Genomic DNA, 16,745 nt, shown 5'->3' on the forward strand with positions numbered 1-16,745 from the left:
TCAAAATAAAAAGAGTAACCCAAGTGCTAATGTGGTGCCAAAGACTTCAAATAGTGACAGTACATGATATAAACAGGTGGATAAATGTGTACAGAATGTACAAATCCACAAGGGCCGAGATGAGGGTTCGAACCTACGCCCGAGAGGATCCCAGACATGCCTTAATTGTGCCATGACATGGTAAAAGAATTGCAACCAGGAGTTCAACTGACCTCACACGGATTATGTCCCCTAATCGGGGTTAGTGGGTATAGGTAAATCTAGCAAGGATGATGGAGTTAAGGGAGTGGGAGGACGGACCAGAGGCAAACGGACAGAGTCCGGAATGTGAGGAGGCATTGGAGAGGGACAGTCAAGAGAATTAAGGGAAAGGGGGAGGGGGACAAACAGGGTAGTGCACCTCATCAAGGGCAGCACCCGAGAATCGAAGACCAAGGGAACCTCCATAGCTGGGACAGGGGGCTCGACCACCAAATTGGGGGGGGGGAGGATGCTTGACCACCAAAATTGCTGGGAGGATGCAGATAGAGTCCAGGTCAGAAGGCTGGGAAGAAAGGAATGCCTTCTTACCTGCCAGTTAGAAAGGAGAGGAGCCAGGCTTATGTTTCTGACTTAAAGAGACAGGTGTGCCAGCAACAATGTACTGCACAACAGCCTCCAGAGTCTCAACAGGAGGAGAAAGAGAAAGGGGAGCGATCAACATGAAGATTGCTGGGAGGATGATGGACAGCGGCATGGAGGACCAAAAGACAAGAGGGAAGGGCTGGGTAGAAGGATTTGGAGGGAAGGGGGGGGAAAGGAAAGAGGATACAGGAGACAGGGAAGACTGGGTTAGAACGGTTGCGAGACTGAGAAAGGAGGGGAGGGTGAGGAGAGGTGGAATGCAACACACGAGCATAATACATGCCACCACAGTCCGACTTGGGGGGCCTGTTCGCCCACCCCACAAGCCTGGGCAAGAGACGTCGGTTCAGTTTCCATACAGCATCAATTCTAAAAGTCTGGGGCATGAGCCAAGGAATACCACCTACCAGGGCAGCCAGGGAGGCCAAGCACTGGCCAGTGCAGGAAGAGGCGTGTCATCCCCAGTGTTGTTCATCCTTTTTATCAGGAAGTCCTACTGCCTCGTCCATTCTCCCACACTGGTGCAAAGACTATTCTCCCTTTCACCCCAGCCTGGACACCCAATCATCCACTTAGGGCAGCCTTCTCCAGCAGGTGGTCCGTTGACTCACAAGGCTCCTATGTTGGGGCCCTTTCGCTTGTACAACACTCAAAGAGGCAGGAGAGGGGGCGAAGGCAACCCTCACCAGTCCCAGGGAGAGGTACGCGAGCCCCCTCACCACGACAAGGTGACACCATGGAGGGGGAGAGGGAAGGGGAACTACCTTCCCTGTAGGCACCATAAACCCCCACTCTGCAACTCGAGCGATTTTTACTTCATTTATTTGAAACCATTATTTTTACCAAAAAATATTCCGAGGCTCAACTTTCTTGATAATTTAACATTAAAACACTGCTTCTGCAATAGAAAGGATATGATAAAAATATTTCACCAGTATGATTTATTCAGACAACCATGATATGGAATGACCTCTTAAGGCATAATTCAGGGTCAAATATAAAAGTCCTTGTTATATAGGCTATTCAAGACACTGTGTGAGCTGCACGAGTACAGACTTTTAAAATATTTCAGCACACATTCAAAACGCTTTCGCAACTCTCTCAACAATTACCGTATTTGTGTCTAGTATTACAATTATTACCCTTCTCCCCTCAATAAAAAAAAAAAATTATTAAATATAACTGCCACAATTTTTCATGCATCAAGTAAAATGTATTGCTCATGTCACACGAGTATACAAAGTAATGTTTCTTTATATAATTATTGGACAAGATTTTCAAAGACATGAAAATCTAGCTCAAGTCATTTAAGAATTGTTTAAAAGTTGAGCCGAGTGTAGTAGTTACTGTAGCAAGGGACAACCAACTCCGAGAATATCATGGTGAAGACCAAAAATCCGCACTAAATAACGTATAAAGAAACACTGTATACAACCATAATTATGCTTAGAGAGCTTCCATCACTAGTGATATACAGTACAGTGCAAACTGTAGTCACAGTGGAACAACATCAACCTATATAACATTGAAATGCTGCAGACTTGTTTCTTTTGTGCTTAATGATACATCACTGCCAAGCCAGAAAATGACAATAAAACATTACCAGCTTTTAAACATATTAAAATATTAAACAATAAAATCTTGATAGGAAGCAAGACATCATGCATGGCATCTCATCTCTACATATAAAAATCAAACTTGAACTGAACAGAAGCTGTGTAAGCAACTATATATCCTCACTTATACTTATTTTATTTTAATTCTATGAAGTCCTCTATGTAATACAGTACATGCATACAAGTGTGTGTGTAAATCGTGAAAAAAAACAATTAGTGTGTGTGTATGTATATAAATGTATGTAATTTACATCAGGGCTGCCTAACAAGCTGAATTCTCGTAAATACTGTCACTTTCCTCTTGTGGAACAAAGATTTTAATTATAATATACATGAACTGGTTTTGTTTTTATGTGAAAAGTAACTTAGAAACTTGACCTAACCTAATTAAGTTAGTAATTTATGTTCTCAAAATATTAATATTGGAAAGAAAGACCAAATTTGGAAAGAAATATTTTAAAATACAGAAAATTGTTCTGCTTGTTAGGCACAACTGACCTTGCTTACTAGGCCATGTAGTGTGGTTGCATATGTTAAGTACGACATACATTCACACACAAACAGTGCAACCTCGATTCAGTATATCTCAAGTTGCAACACACTTTCCAGACAGAATGTAATCACCTGCTTTGCCAAACAAATGTGTGGAGATTTGAGCGTAGTATTTATAGATTTGCTAAGCAAGCAGGCCAAGACTTCACACACCTGCGGGAATGTTGGCCATCGTAAAATAGGTAAACAATGCAAATTTTGCTCGGTAAAATTAGACCATAGAACATGGGAAAGCAGCATTAGAGTATGAATTGCAACTTTCATATGGCTCCAGTCAAATTTTACCAATTTTCAAAGATGGATGTAAAATCAGAAGAGAGAGTTGGAGCCTTGGGAAAGCTAATAAACACATTTAAAACCAAATTCTATGGTTCGTTTTAATTTTGAGTGTCCTATAATTTTGTTAACTTAAAATATGGTCCCTTCTACCTTTGAAAATGAGGTTTCCAGGCTGAGGCATGGGAAATAAATACTCTTATGGGTTCAATCACATTTTGTGTTTAATTTTCACGATGAATGAAACATTTTTTTGTCTTAAAGTAAATTGCATCACACAAGTATCTCCAAAAGGCATCTGAAGTTAAAATGAATCTCGCTAACAAAAATGGGGTTGGTCCCAAATAGTTTACCAAATTGAAGTGGCACTGTATGTATGAATATATATCCATTTACTGTATATGTATGTATATATGTAATTTTTTAAAACACCTATCTTCAAAATAAAAATATACCATTTCTATTGCTTAAAAAAAATAATAACCTGCAGAAAAATGTTTGAACGCTATAGTCATAATCACATCCATTTACTCACCTGAACTAACAACTCCGATATGCACACAACCTTGCTTTTTTGTCTATTAAAATAAATATTCAGCCAGACCTGATCTAAAATGAAAAGTTTTGAAGAAACATTTCCAAACAACACATTACAGACTGCATCAACCTAAGGAAAACGTGCACGGTATATTTTATATATATATATATATATATATAATATATATATATATATATATATATATATACACACACACACATCTGCCACACCCTCGAACTTTAACTAGTGCAACAAAAAATTGTACAAATTGTTGGGCGAGCAGAGCTTCATTATGCATTGTTCGTTACTCTCATTCTGAAGCTGCCCTTAGAGTATATAATTGGTGTATATATATATATATAACAAACAAATATATGCTGACCAGACCACACACTAGAAGTTGAAGGGACGACGACGTTTCGACAATCGACTTGAGAATGGTCCAGGACGGACCAAAACGTCGTCGTCCCTTCAACTTCTAGTGTGTGGTCTGGTCAACATACTTCAGCCACGTTATTGTGACTCATCGCCTGCAAACAAATATATATACCCAATGAGTAGTCAGCCTCAAAATAAGCCATAAAATTAGTCTGAGAATTAATCCACACAACGGTACTGGTAGACTTCGCAAGTCAATATCGGTCAAGTTTCACTAGCGACGGCTTGAACCTGAACATGATATTAACCTTACAAGTCAAATGTTAAGTTACAACAGATGTGCACCAAAGCTGCTTTAAAACTTTTCTAAGAATGCAAATCCTATTAGCCTAAAATCTGACTTCGCCACTGACAATCTTGTCATAAAGATCAATTGTTAGTGGAACATATTCCTTTTTCTTGGCGTCCAAGAAGTATATCTTGTCCTTGATGACATTTGGGTTAAAGCCTTCTTTTTGGATGGCAATTTTCTTAAGCTTGTAAGTTCCTGAAAAGCAATGAATGAGAAATGTGATTAGAGAAATGTATATTTCATCTGATAAGTTCTCAACACTGAATTGTTTAAATTGCTTAAAAAAATTAATAAAACCTGCATCATTTAAGTATTTCCTGCAACAATGTTTGTATAGTGAGTGTGTCTATAATAACAACCTAATATATAACTTGTATAAAAAAAATAAACAATATAAAACACTTATAGATTACCAGTTAGACACCTTGTAAGAAACAAATATCGCAAAAAACTGATCACAAAATGTTGTACAGTATTACATGTCCTAATTAAACAAATACAACAGTACAAAAGGTTATCATTCGAAATGAGTATCAAGGACAAATCAGGGGGAAACTAAAGCAAATAATAAAGACATTATTATTAGACATTAAAACAATTATAAATTAAAACAAAAGGCCCACTATGAATAGTGTATAACTAAACAGGAAACGTTAATATTTAGCAAAGGTCACAGCTCCCCGATATATAGGGATTCCATTATTCTCAAATCTGACTGGCCATTCATGCAAGTGTCTAACATTTTAACATCGTATTCCGGCAGAGAATGATTCGCCTCACTACAATTATTTCTAATCTCTGAGAATGCCAGTTTGATCATGATAAGCCAGTCCTAAATGATATTCCTGGTGCTCTAGTATCCTAATCTTATAGTTCCCGAATGGAACTTCTGATGTATCAGCATTACAGCTGGAACATTTATACATATACACTGTATAAGATACTAGAGCACAAGGGGGGGGGGAGGAACTTTATCTTTAAATTTAGAATAGGAGCCTATGGTATTTGCATTCACAAAAATAAATTTCAAGTCTACCTGAGGATAATGCTGAAAAAGCTTTCTCAATCTACAAGAGTTTTACATACATTCTTGTAAAGCCACTATTACGCGTAGCGTTTCGGGCAAGGTCCTTAACCCTAATTTCCCCGGAATACGACCCCGCCGAATCGTTTAACAACCAGGTACCCATTCACTGCTGGGTGAACAGAGGCTACAGTTAAGGATTGGCGCCCGGTCAATCCTCCCCGGCCAGGATTCGAACCCTGGCAAGGCGCTTGCGAAACGCCAGGCGAGTGTCTTACCACTGCGCCACGGAGACTGCTAATCAACTTCTTACATGAAAAACTAATGGTGCCGTAAAAGGATAATTTGATGCATTTATTATCCCTTTCTACCGTAGTAATCTTACAAAAAGAATGAAACTCCTTTTTTAAGAAATTCCTTATAAAAGTATACATCACATAAGCAGGGTAACCATTATTTGAAAAAAAAAAAATCACAATAAAATTAATTTCTTGATCAAAGTTAGACCAATTTGAGCATAATACAAAGGCTCTGTTCAGCAGAGTATTAAGTGCATTTTCTTAAAAATATCAGAAACAAATGCATTAAAATTTAAGTCTAAACCTGTAAAAGTTGGTTTTCTGTAAACTTCAGTGTTAAAACTATGAAGGTTACTCACTTTCACATCAAGAAATGACAAAGAATTATTAATTTCACACACTGCAGTGAAACGTATACAGTATTACGATGTTGTGTATTAAAATACAGGTTCTCTCTAAACTTAACACGAGATTGGTCCTTGAATAACAAGTGTCATCCACACATTTCCTGTACCTAATTGGTTTAAAACCCAGAGGACATTTGTCAAACCAATTTCTCTCATAAAAGCTTAAAAAAGCATTAGCGAATGCGGGAACTATTGGAGAACCCATTGCTAATCCATCAATTTGTTTATAATATTATTAAACATAAAGACCAAGTCTTTGACGGACAATTCTAACAATCGTCTAAATTTTCCACTTTCTTCTCGACACTAGTATAAAGTTTGCACATAAGAATTATACAGTATTACAAATGCCCTTTAACTTGCCATTAAAAACAAGGAAAAGATTATGTGGAGAATCAATCATACATGCATCTAAAAAAAATGCTCGCCTATTTGTAAATACAGTACAGTATTCCCAAACAGAATACAACATTTTCTTTTATATGTTTATCATCAATGACCCAATATCTAAGGAATATTTGAAATGAGAGAAGTTATGAGTGTTCTTTTAAAACAAGATAGGTATGTACTATATAATTGAGAAGCTTACCAGTCATTTCTAATTCCTTGGCAATCCTAACAAAGTAAGGACGAGCATATGAAGCAAGTGCCCTCATAACCCCTGCATAAAGTTCCTCTAAGTTCAGAGACACTTCACCATCCAAGATGGCTGCCATGCCTGCACGACCCTCGGCACCAGGAACCTGAAATTAATAACCATTATTCTACTGCCCTTATGGAAATTCTTGTTTGCTTATATGCTAATTGTGGAGATCATTCGCTGAATTATCTGCACAAAAAAAAAAAATGGTTGCCTTATGAAATAGAATCAGGTCAGCCCCATTTAGTTTGCTGGAGCAAATTTTAAATGCAGCCATACATTTTTGTTTAATGTACACATGCGAATAAAATGTTTGCACAATTTACAAAATTTGTGTGATATTTTATTTGTAAAATATTATGAAGTACAGTAAGTCACCTCAACACCATACACCATGTTGCCAACACCATATTCCTACCTCAACACCATACACCACCACATCCGCATGACCGGCTACTTTGGAGATAACTGCTTCAACTTCATTAGTCGACACATTTTCACCCTTCCAGCGGAATGTATCTCCTGTACGATCCTTGAAGTACAAGTAACCTTCCTCGTCCATCATGAGAATGTCACCTGTAAGAAATGACTTGTTAGGCCTATCCATTTTACAAGGAAAATATTTAACCCAGGAGAAATAAATAACAATAATTAATGATAATACTGAAATCTGGGTAAGAAAAATCCAGGAAACTTGAGCCCAGGTCATGATCCATGTCCAGATACTGTACACATTTTGACTCGGCTAGAAAAGTGCACGAGACCGTGTCAGTGTGCTCATGATTCATTGGATACATTTTCCAGCATTAAAGATACTGTACATTCTAATTAAAATGTATACCACAGAGCCTACAATATACATTTACAATTGTTGTACACAAAAAAACTTGAAAGTTCATATGACAACAATTAAGGGACTATTCCTAAACCCAATCAAAGGAATGCATAGTACTGATGGATATTCAAAGTGCAGCATCATGTAAATACCACAATGAACATGTTACCAAGAGGTTTAGAAGCAGGCATAAAATTTGACCTTACGACAGGGTCTAGAGACGTGATTGGGAAAGTCCACGTGAAATGGATGTGGGAACTCTCATTGCCGCGGGAACAGCCAGATGCAAGGTACGCCTGCTATCATGTCAACGCCAGTAACCTAATTAACATTTCTTACTGTTTCAAAATGCTTTAAGAAATCATGTTAAAAGAATTTTTCCTGTCACCTTCAGAAAAAACATTAATAGGTTCAAATATTGTAATGGAGCAGGACATAGTTAAGCCTAATAATAACTAGTACAACTAGAGGGAGGGTTGGCAACATGAAATGCTAGATGATATGGTAAAGTGCCAGACGAAACTCTTGTACACACCAGACTTACAGGATCACCACCAAGTTAGTATCTACTTATCCACTGTATATTTTGTGCTGTGATGTGTGTACAATATAGATTTTTTCAATGAATATGACTGCATATTCTGTGATGATTATTTTCTTATATAGGGTTTCTATACCTCTGACTAGTGCTCTTGCATCTTTGTCTAATTGGAAGAGGATCTCTCCAAATGTCATCTTTGTTCGAGGTAAACTTAAAGAATAATTAACTATAGAATAATGTACAGTATTACACTGTTTATAAATTTACACATTTCAAACCTACATGGTTCATTCTCAAGTGATGGGACTGTACTGGGCATATTGGATTTATACTATAAGGGAGGTCAGGTACATAATACAAATAGGTGAGAAGCTCCCAAAACTAATGGACAAAAATTATATTTGACAATTCAAACACAATTTGCAACAGTCTTTTAACAAGGGATCACCTGTTTTGATATGAAAGACTCTGGCTCGGAAAAAAATTAAATGTCCCCCAAACAGAGCCACAAGTCTGTATGATACAAGGCGTTAGATGGTAAATTGAGCCTGGCCTCAGGCCGGGCTCGGGGAGTAGAACTCTCAGAACCCTCTCCAGGGAAATAGTTTAGGGAAAAGTTGAAAAATATGTGAGGCATTTATTGCCTTGCAAAGCCTTGCAGCTTTCAGTTTGTAGGTAATGGACATATGACAGGCATCAAAGATAAACCCCAAGTTTAACATGGGAAATGCCTGTATATTGGTAAAACAAGAGGCAGAGACAGTACAGTAGTTCCAAAGCATACCCTAAAAGTACAGCCAACAGTAGTTCCAAAGCATACCCTAAAAGTACAGCCAAAGAGAAAGCATTGAAGAATGAGCTTTAGGGTCATTGAGACCAAAAGAATGTAATTGGGCTAATATATTATATCTCCAAGTAGTGTCATGTGCTTTCTCTAGGTCACATGCATCCTCAAGAACCACAATAAATGCATATTAATATGTAGGGTACTGTAACACCAATATTAGTACTGAATTAATTTTCACCACTCTTGAAATATGTATAGAACTGACTTTTCGTTTTTGTTTCCAAGGATGACTAAATTAATGCAAGTTATACTGGCTTATTGCCTGGTGGGATGTATGGCACAGTGCCCACCTAGCGAGGACCTTGGTCCATGCCAGTGTTATGAAGATGCTAATGGTGTTCCTGCCCTACGGTGCCAGGACGTGACTGGTTGGGACGAAATGGAAAACATTTTTGCCAACTTAGGGGTACGGAGAGAATTTTTGTTTATTTCGTTTGCATTGTTTTAGTAAAATATTAGATGGCCAAAATTTTCTCTACTACTGTAATACCAATTATTAATTTATTTATTGTATCTAAACAAAATATTGCAATATAATGAGTATAGGTACATTAGAGAGATTGAGGGTGTGACGAGTCAAAATGAATGGGACGAAATGAAAATGGTTAAGGAATGAATGAACACGTGACAATTTGTCTTGTGACTTTCCCCTGAAGTAACGTATGCCCGGTTGAGAATGCTATATACATAAGAAGTGCTGTGAATATTTTACTAAGAGTACAACTGTTTTGTACAGTCAAATACTACAGCTGTGCACAACCAGCACTGAACTGGAGAAAAAAAAAAGTAATTATCAAAGAAGGCACCAAGCCGGGAAGGAATGTAGTATGAAAGTGGTATGGAATAATGGCAAAATTTATATAGAAACAATATTTGAATTGAAAAATGCAGAAGCGTACTTAACAATTTAATGGAAGGACTGATAATACCTGGAATGTGCTTGTGCTCGACTTTTAACATTAAAAATCTATAAAAATGCACAGGTATTAGCATGGGGGGGGGGGAAATTATTTTTAAAGCCATAAAAAAATAGTTTAAATGTAAAAAAGATGCATGTTGTACAATGAAGCACAATTATTTACAATAATACTTGGATATAATTTGTCAGCTGACACATGTAAGCAGTGTGGACATCATCTCTTCACCGGGCCTAACAGATCTCCCACCGTTAGCATTTGCTGATGTGTTAATAGATGCCATACGTTTCTATAATACAGGTTAGTATTACAATCTGAATCTTCCTGTAACTACTTCCAGGCATTGCTTTTTCCCTACTGTTAAAAACTTCATGACGTTTTATACCAGTATGCCTAATTTATCTAATAAAACTAAAAAACTAGATTCTCTGTTACTATTGCTCTATACTGTATATAATATTAAAAAAATACTGAATAGCTACAAACATTGTTGCAGGCCTGGTGTACCTAAGCAAGGAAGTCTTTAGTGATGTTACAGCAAGTGGGCTTCAGACGCTTTACATCAAACATAATTCAGAGTTCACAACCCTCGAAAACGATGTGGTAAGTGAATCTTATTAAACAATCTTTATGATAATACGTGCACATTTAGTTCTATAAAAGACCAAATAATATTTAAATATTTTCATAGTATGCAAGGTAGTGTCAAAATGTCAGCCATTGGTCAAAGCTGGTTGTCTGTTACTTCCCGAGAAAAAAAAATAATCCTTAAAGTGTGCCATAAACCTAGACAAAAATGGACTTTTAAATGTACATGAAATGCTGGCCTCATTCCAAATGATGCCAGTCTGGGCAGGTTGGCACTATCACAACAGGGGATCATTTCCACCACTCCCATAGGGTCATACTGACAAGGGAGGCAATGGAGAAAACCCCTACTCAGCCCAAAGAGCACTAATTCCCAACATGTATAGGATCATGCACAGCTTGGGAGAATATTGCTTTACTTCCAATATTGGAAGTAAATATTGTGATCTAAAGGCACCAGATGAGACCAGCAGACTTCTGATCACAAAAATGGTTGACACGAACCAAGTAAACGAAATGTGCCAAAAAATTTCTGAAAGCAGCCAGAAAAGGGGGAAAGTCAACATTCACTCGAGCCAATGGTGTCCCCCAAACCGCTACTGTACCTCGGCCCGAGAGCTGAATAACTCGGAGAAGACCAGTGATCCCTTGATTTGGGCAGGGTTGGTGTTTTTCCAAAGCCCTCTGGTAAAGCAGCCGGGAAAACACATTGGCACTGTCCAACACCCAACGTACCACATCCCCAATTATTATTTTAACCCACCAATTTATCTTCAGTATCTCACCTTTCTGAATTAACATCAGTTTTATCACAAAACACTACATGGTTTAAAGTACTGCAAATTCCTTGATGGCAGTTTTTGTTCAAAAATCAAATAATTATAATTACACACACTTTACTAATAAACTTTATGGAACGTATTATACAATATTAATGTTGCTTTACAACTAATACATTAAATAAATTTCAGCTTGCTTCCCTGCCTGCTTTAGAAACTCTCTACTGCTCAAACAACCAGCTGGGCAGCCTAGACGGTGCACTGGAAACAACAAGTGTATCCTATATAGACTTTGGCCACAACGCTATCACTACAGTAAGTGATACTAAACAAATTCAAAATCTATCCAAGTAAATATGCCAATGCACCAATACCAAATTGCACCTTCAGAGTACAGCATTTCACATATTAAGCATCTAAGAAATATAAGACAAATGATTTTTAACTGTTTACTTTGACAAGTCTATTGCTTAGGATACATTTCTCACCTTCATAAATTTCAGTTCAATACACATATACATTCCCATATTTCTCCATGTTATAACAGATATCTGCAAATTACTTTTCTGGAGCACAAAACCTGAGTCGACTGCTCTTGCCCTTCAATGAGTTAACAACCGAGTCACTAGGGCCTGAGAGCCTGACGTTCTCTGGTGATGAGGAGGATATGTATCTGGACCTGGCTTGGAACCAACTATCTCAAGGAGTGCAACCCTCGGCTTTTGGAGGTAAGCTTACAGGGTTAAAATGACTTATTTAACTTGCGTGTGATAAACATTTTTAAAGTAAGTCATGACTGATAGAATTTTCCATATACTTTATATATAAGCACCTTATAGGAGCATTGTATGTACATTAAATCCATGCATGCATGCACACATTGAGACACAAAATTCAAGTTCCTAATGAGCATAATTAAATGCTATAATTTATTAGAGTGAAAGATATAGAAGGAAATTTAAAATATGCACTATGAAGAGTAGTGGTCCCATTGGCAGAGAGAACACATTCCAATCTTCTACCAAAATTTATAATAAATAATTCCAGAACAAAGGTGTAAGTTCTCTAAGGTGAATTAGACAAGCTCCTGTAGAAACTCTCAGATCATTCAAATTGTGATGGCTATGTGGGCTTTCTAGCAATCTATCAAGTCCTCACAAGTAAATGGGTAATAAAAACTGTTGAATTGTCACAGATAAGCCACAGATAAGCAAGGAGCTTGAGGACATTAATGAGACAAAAACTCATCTTAATGTTTGCAGTAAGGAAAATCTGGAGATGTTTTCCCTCTTGAGGAAGATCAGGCATATAGGTCCTAATTAACCTCATGGCTATATTAAGCAATATCAGTCTATTTAGTAAAATGCACCATAGAACACGAAAAGAAACTGGAGTTCATGTGCCTAGTCAAACACTTACAAATGATGTAATGCGTGACCAGGTCCTCTAGACTTTAAAACAGGCTCCCTAAACTTAGTAAATACTGCAAGTTGTTAGCAGCAGAACTAAATGTCATCACTGAACTTTGAAGTGGTAAAATCCAGTCACCACATGCTCTAAAATAATAAAGAAAAGATAGACAAGAATCTGAGTAACACTTCACAAGTAAAGGTATTCTGTATACACTGAATAATGAGCATTTACGAAAACATTCAATTATTTCAGTGTTAAAGTTTGCAGGAATATATTATTTATCGTTTAGATATTCCAAAAATATTTAGAGACCAGTCCAATATAAAATGGTGTTCAGAATCACAAGTCAACAGTATAAATTCTTTCTTCAACTTCAAGAAAATTTACAATACATTTAACATTAATATGCATAACAAAACATTCTTTTGCAGGGAGAATGCCCAAGGAGTTGATCTTGAGTCACAACAACATTACAAGCCTTGTTTACGACACATTTTCAGCCCTGCTCGATCAGATGGTTTCCGAGCACGGCACAGATGCTTATATACTTTTGGACAGTAAGTACAGTACTGTATTAGGCTGTTCTTTGACTGGATAATGTATCTAGGTAAATTATGTAATTTTATTGGTTAAATTTTTATAGTACATGAACTGTATCTCTTTTCTATGAGTGCAAAGGTGATTGATGGGTACAAGGTGATTTAGGAGCACAAAGTGGTCAACAAGTACAAGGAGATCAATAAGTACAAGGGGATTGATGAGCACAAAGGGATTAATGAACAAAAGATGACCATTGACTAGAAGAGGTTCAATGAGAGGGAGAGGGTGCGGAGAGTGATGGGGGAGACTATCAGGAGAAAGTGCCAAGCCATTAAAAGTATATAGCGCTTGGAAGGGATCAGGATAAGAATTTGGGATGGAATGGTGCCCAACCACTTGGAAGGCTGGGGATTGAATACCGACCTGCATAAAGCGAGACCATCACTCTACCGTTCAGCCCAAGTGGTTGGGCGTGCGGAGAGTGAGTGAAGGTCTTGCATCAAACACCAAATAACCAAATATTCACATTCAGGTTTAGTGTACTTTTATTTAGCTCTCACATTTTATTATTTTATTTGTCATTATATTTTATCTTAAAGCCTATTCTGAGGTATCACACAGTAATTCTAAAATCTAACATATTGGACGAATGTTTCATAGGTAATTAGGGGAACAAGGTGGAACAGTGTCTATTACAATATACAGTACGCATAGGAGTTTCTGGTGCGCAATCAACAAAACAGTTTTGTAGGCAATAGCGGTATGGAGAATCGACGCACGAGAAAATCGTAATAATCAACTACTTGATTCAGGTAAAGTGTGGGGCGTTTACAAAATACAACAAACAGAATAAAAGAACCAGAACATGAATTCTGGCAAAAATGCATATATAGTCTGACTTAAGATTGTACTCATTTCGTTTCTAGGTAACGAACTAGGATGTGGGTGTGACATGTCGTGGGTTGTGTCATACGCCGCTCGGGACCAGCTTCAGCAGGCAGAGTGTACCGACGGTCGTCTTGTGTCTGGTCTTACCGAGGAGGACTTTGCCAGTTGTTAGGGAACTGTACCTCATAATTACACCAAATATAGTAGTATTTAATTCATTCATATAACCAACAGTATAAAAGCAGTGCTGCTTATTTACCTGTCACTCTTGAGTCTTTACAACAATTATTGTAAGATAGCAAACTCCTAATGTTACCATTATGTTAACCACTTACATTGTAACTGGTTTGATGAAATTAAAATGTCAAAAAATTTAAACTCATTTTAAATAAGATACTTGTACATTATATGTACAGATAAGACACTGTACCTGCTATCTATTTTTATCTATATCTACATCTATCTCTATCTCTTTTGCTCTCTCTGTAGCCAAGTTTATATTGGCTTTGGGAATTGGAGCAGATGTGTTTTTGAAGTGGTAAGTAATCTGGTATCATCAGGGAAAATAAAATTAACAATGTCAGATAAGAAGAGGGAGCATATTGGTGATGCACCACTAACAAGGAAGAGGAAACCCATTACGCTAGAAAAAAGCTCGAGATAATTTAACACTCTGATAAGGGTAAGCTACCAAAACAGATCACACACACTCAGAGGCTGGGGTATGCATGTGGAAGAAAGTGATGACGATGACTACAATCTTTTTAGTTAGGTTCTGCTGGGAGTTATCCATTTTGTGATAAATTGAGGTTAAGATTTTGCTCAGTAAACTTTGCCCATAGTGTGTGGGGAAGACGAATGGAATGAAAAGGGGGGGGGGGGGAGAGAGAAAGAAAGAAAGAAAAAAGAGATACAAGTTTGTTGATACAAACTGGATCAACAATATTACAGAGAACTGCATATATATATATTATAATAGATGCTGTGGTAATCATTCACCTTTTGTCAGCACTGAAAGATGAGTCTTCAAAATTCCTGACATTATTAATACATTACCACTCTTCTGTGGCTGGCATGAATTATTGTCAGATCTTAAACTAACCTGAGAGGAAGGCATAATCTCCTTTCTTGAAGACATCCCGCACAATCTTTTTCTTCGTCGCACTGTCATCTGCATACCCGTGGAAGTCTCGGACAGGATCATCCTTTACTATCTTGCCAATAAACTCACCAGGTTCTCCTAACCAGGGGACCAAACAATAAAGATTTACAAATGTTTCATGGAGCATGATCTGTGATGAATAACATTTACAAACCAATTTATTACTAGCCTAAATTCCAGAAAATCAGTTACGTATAATAAAACACTTGCACACTTAAAACACTAAAACACTTAACTTTTAAAGTTTAATACAGAATAATAGAAAATCAACTAAACTTACAGTAATTCCATATATAGTACATTAATTATCATTATTCCATGTGGTCAAGTTAGCTAGCCCAAGAGACTCATAGTTTGAAAGCAAGCATTAAACTGATGTGAAAAATCTTGTGTTTCTTTACTCTATTAAAATTAACAAAGGTTAAATCAATTCTTAAAATGATTGATTTTACTTTGTCTTCCTTATAAGTCTTAAATTGCTTGATCCACCCAATGTGCCTAGGACTCAAACAGTATATTAAACTCATATGTTAACTATGCACCTCATATCTACCATGATGTTTGAATGCCATACTCCTTATTATAGTATGCCTACTACTCTCAAGTCTAAATTTGTCATGCTCGCATTCCAAGTGCCTCACATCCACACAAACACGGACACTACCATTCACCCCTGCAGCCCTCTGGCCACACCTCTTCCCTCTCTTTCTCTTCCTAATTGGGAGAGAGAGAGGAAGGTTTGGTTTGATATTGGTTTGCTGTCATGGCCACTGCCACAACCTGCAATACTTTGCAGTCAATTGATTTCAATAATTGCTTGAAGGAGGTATTCGTGTATAATGGAATTAAATAATAGTAAAGAATTCAGAGAGGAACGGAGAAATTGCCAAAATGTCTCCCTGCAAATGGTTTAATAGGGGCAGCCTGAAAAGGACCCCACTGCATTGAAGTTGACAGAGGAATACACAATCTTTATTTATGCTCTGACTCGGAGAAAGTCAAGTCTTAACTAGGGAAGCAACTAAGTGGCCATGGCCAAGGAAAACCATTCAGTGTACTGCAATACAACAACAATAATGTGACCTCACCACATAATCCCTTGGATACATTTCACAACTAAATTATATAGTTAAACTTCAAACAGCCCCAAGAATATATCCACAAAGTAAGACACTAGCAATTTGGCCAATATAAAAAACTTCCTACCGAGATTGTTATATAGAATCATCAATCTTTCGGCATCATTATTGAGATATTGTCCATAATAAAATAAATATTATTATTAATTACATAAAAAATTAAGTTTAATGTAAGTATTCAGAGAGAAATTATAGAAAATATTCCTGATGGAAACAAGTCTCCATACCTGGTTTGCATAATATGCACATTCCATTAGCATCTCTAACAACTTCTCTGGTGTCCTCGTCAACCTTGATGAGAGCCACAGGATAAACACTTGGGAACAGCACCGACACGAAGCCAACTGCTCCAGGTTTACCATCCATATTGACTGTTTAAAACAAATATAA

At 37.2% G+C, this 16,745-nt stretch overlaps 2 protein-coding genes across 5 annotated transcripts in view; one reads left to right on the plus strand and one right to left on the minus strand.

Annotated features, from left to right (window-relative positions):
• Positions 1-1,550: 1,550 nt before the first annotated feature.
• LOC123766125 (long-chain fatty acid transport protein 4) overlaps positions 1,551-16,745 on the minus strand; it is a 51,938-nt gene continuing 36,743 nt past the window's right edge. For all 4 annotated transcript variants that reach the window (XM_045754999.2, XM_045755000.2, XM_045754998.2 and 1 more), the window contains 5 exons: positions 16,583-16,726; positions 15,157-15,294; positions 7,125-7,282; positions 6,656-6,809; positions 1,551-4,531 (listed from right to left, as the gene is read on the minus strand). In XM_045754999.2, the coding sequence (XP_045610955.1) occupies positions 4,374-4,531; positions 6,656-6,809; positions 7,125-7,282; positions 15,157-15,294; positions 16,583-16,726 (752 nt within the window). In that variant the 3' untranslated portion in view covers positions 1,551-4,373. The remainder of the gene's footprint in view (positions 4,532-6,655; positions 6,810-7,124; positions 7,283-15,156; positions 15,295-16,582; positions 16,727-16,745) is intronic.
• Positions 7,972-14,432, plus strand: LOC123766127 (connectin). The gene is made up of 8 exons (XM_045755002.2): positions 7,972-8,099; positions 9,155-9,335; positions 10,038-10,146; positions 10,343-10,449; positions 11,406-11,528; positions 11,761-11,941; positions 13,058-13,183; positions 14,093-14,432. The coding sequence occupies exons 2-8, from the start codon at positions 9,156-9,158 to the stop codon at positions 14,224-14,226; spliced, it is 960 nt and encodes a 319-aa protein (XP_045610958.2). The 5' UTR covers positions 7,972-8,099; position 9,155; the 3' UTR covers positions 14,227-14,432.

Source organism: Procambarus clarkii, chromosome 9, assembly GCF_040958095.1.
Source record: "Procambarus clarkii isolate CNS0578487 chromosome 9, FALCON_Pclarkii_2.0, whole genome shotgun sequence".
NCBI lineage: Eukaryota > Metazoa > Arthropoda > Malacostraca > Decapoda > Cambaridae > Procambarus > Procambarus clarkii.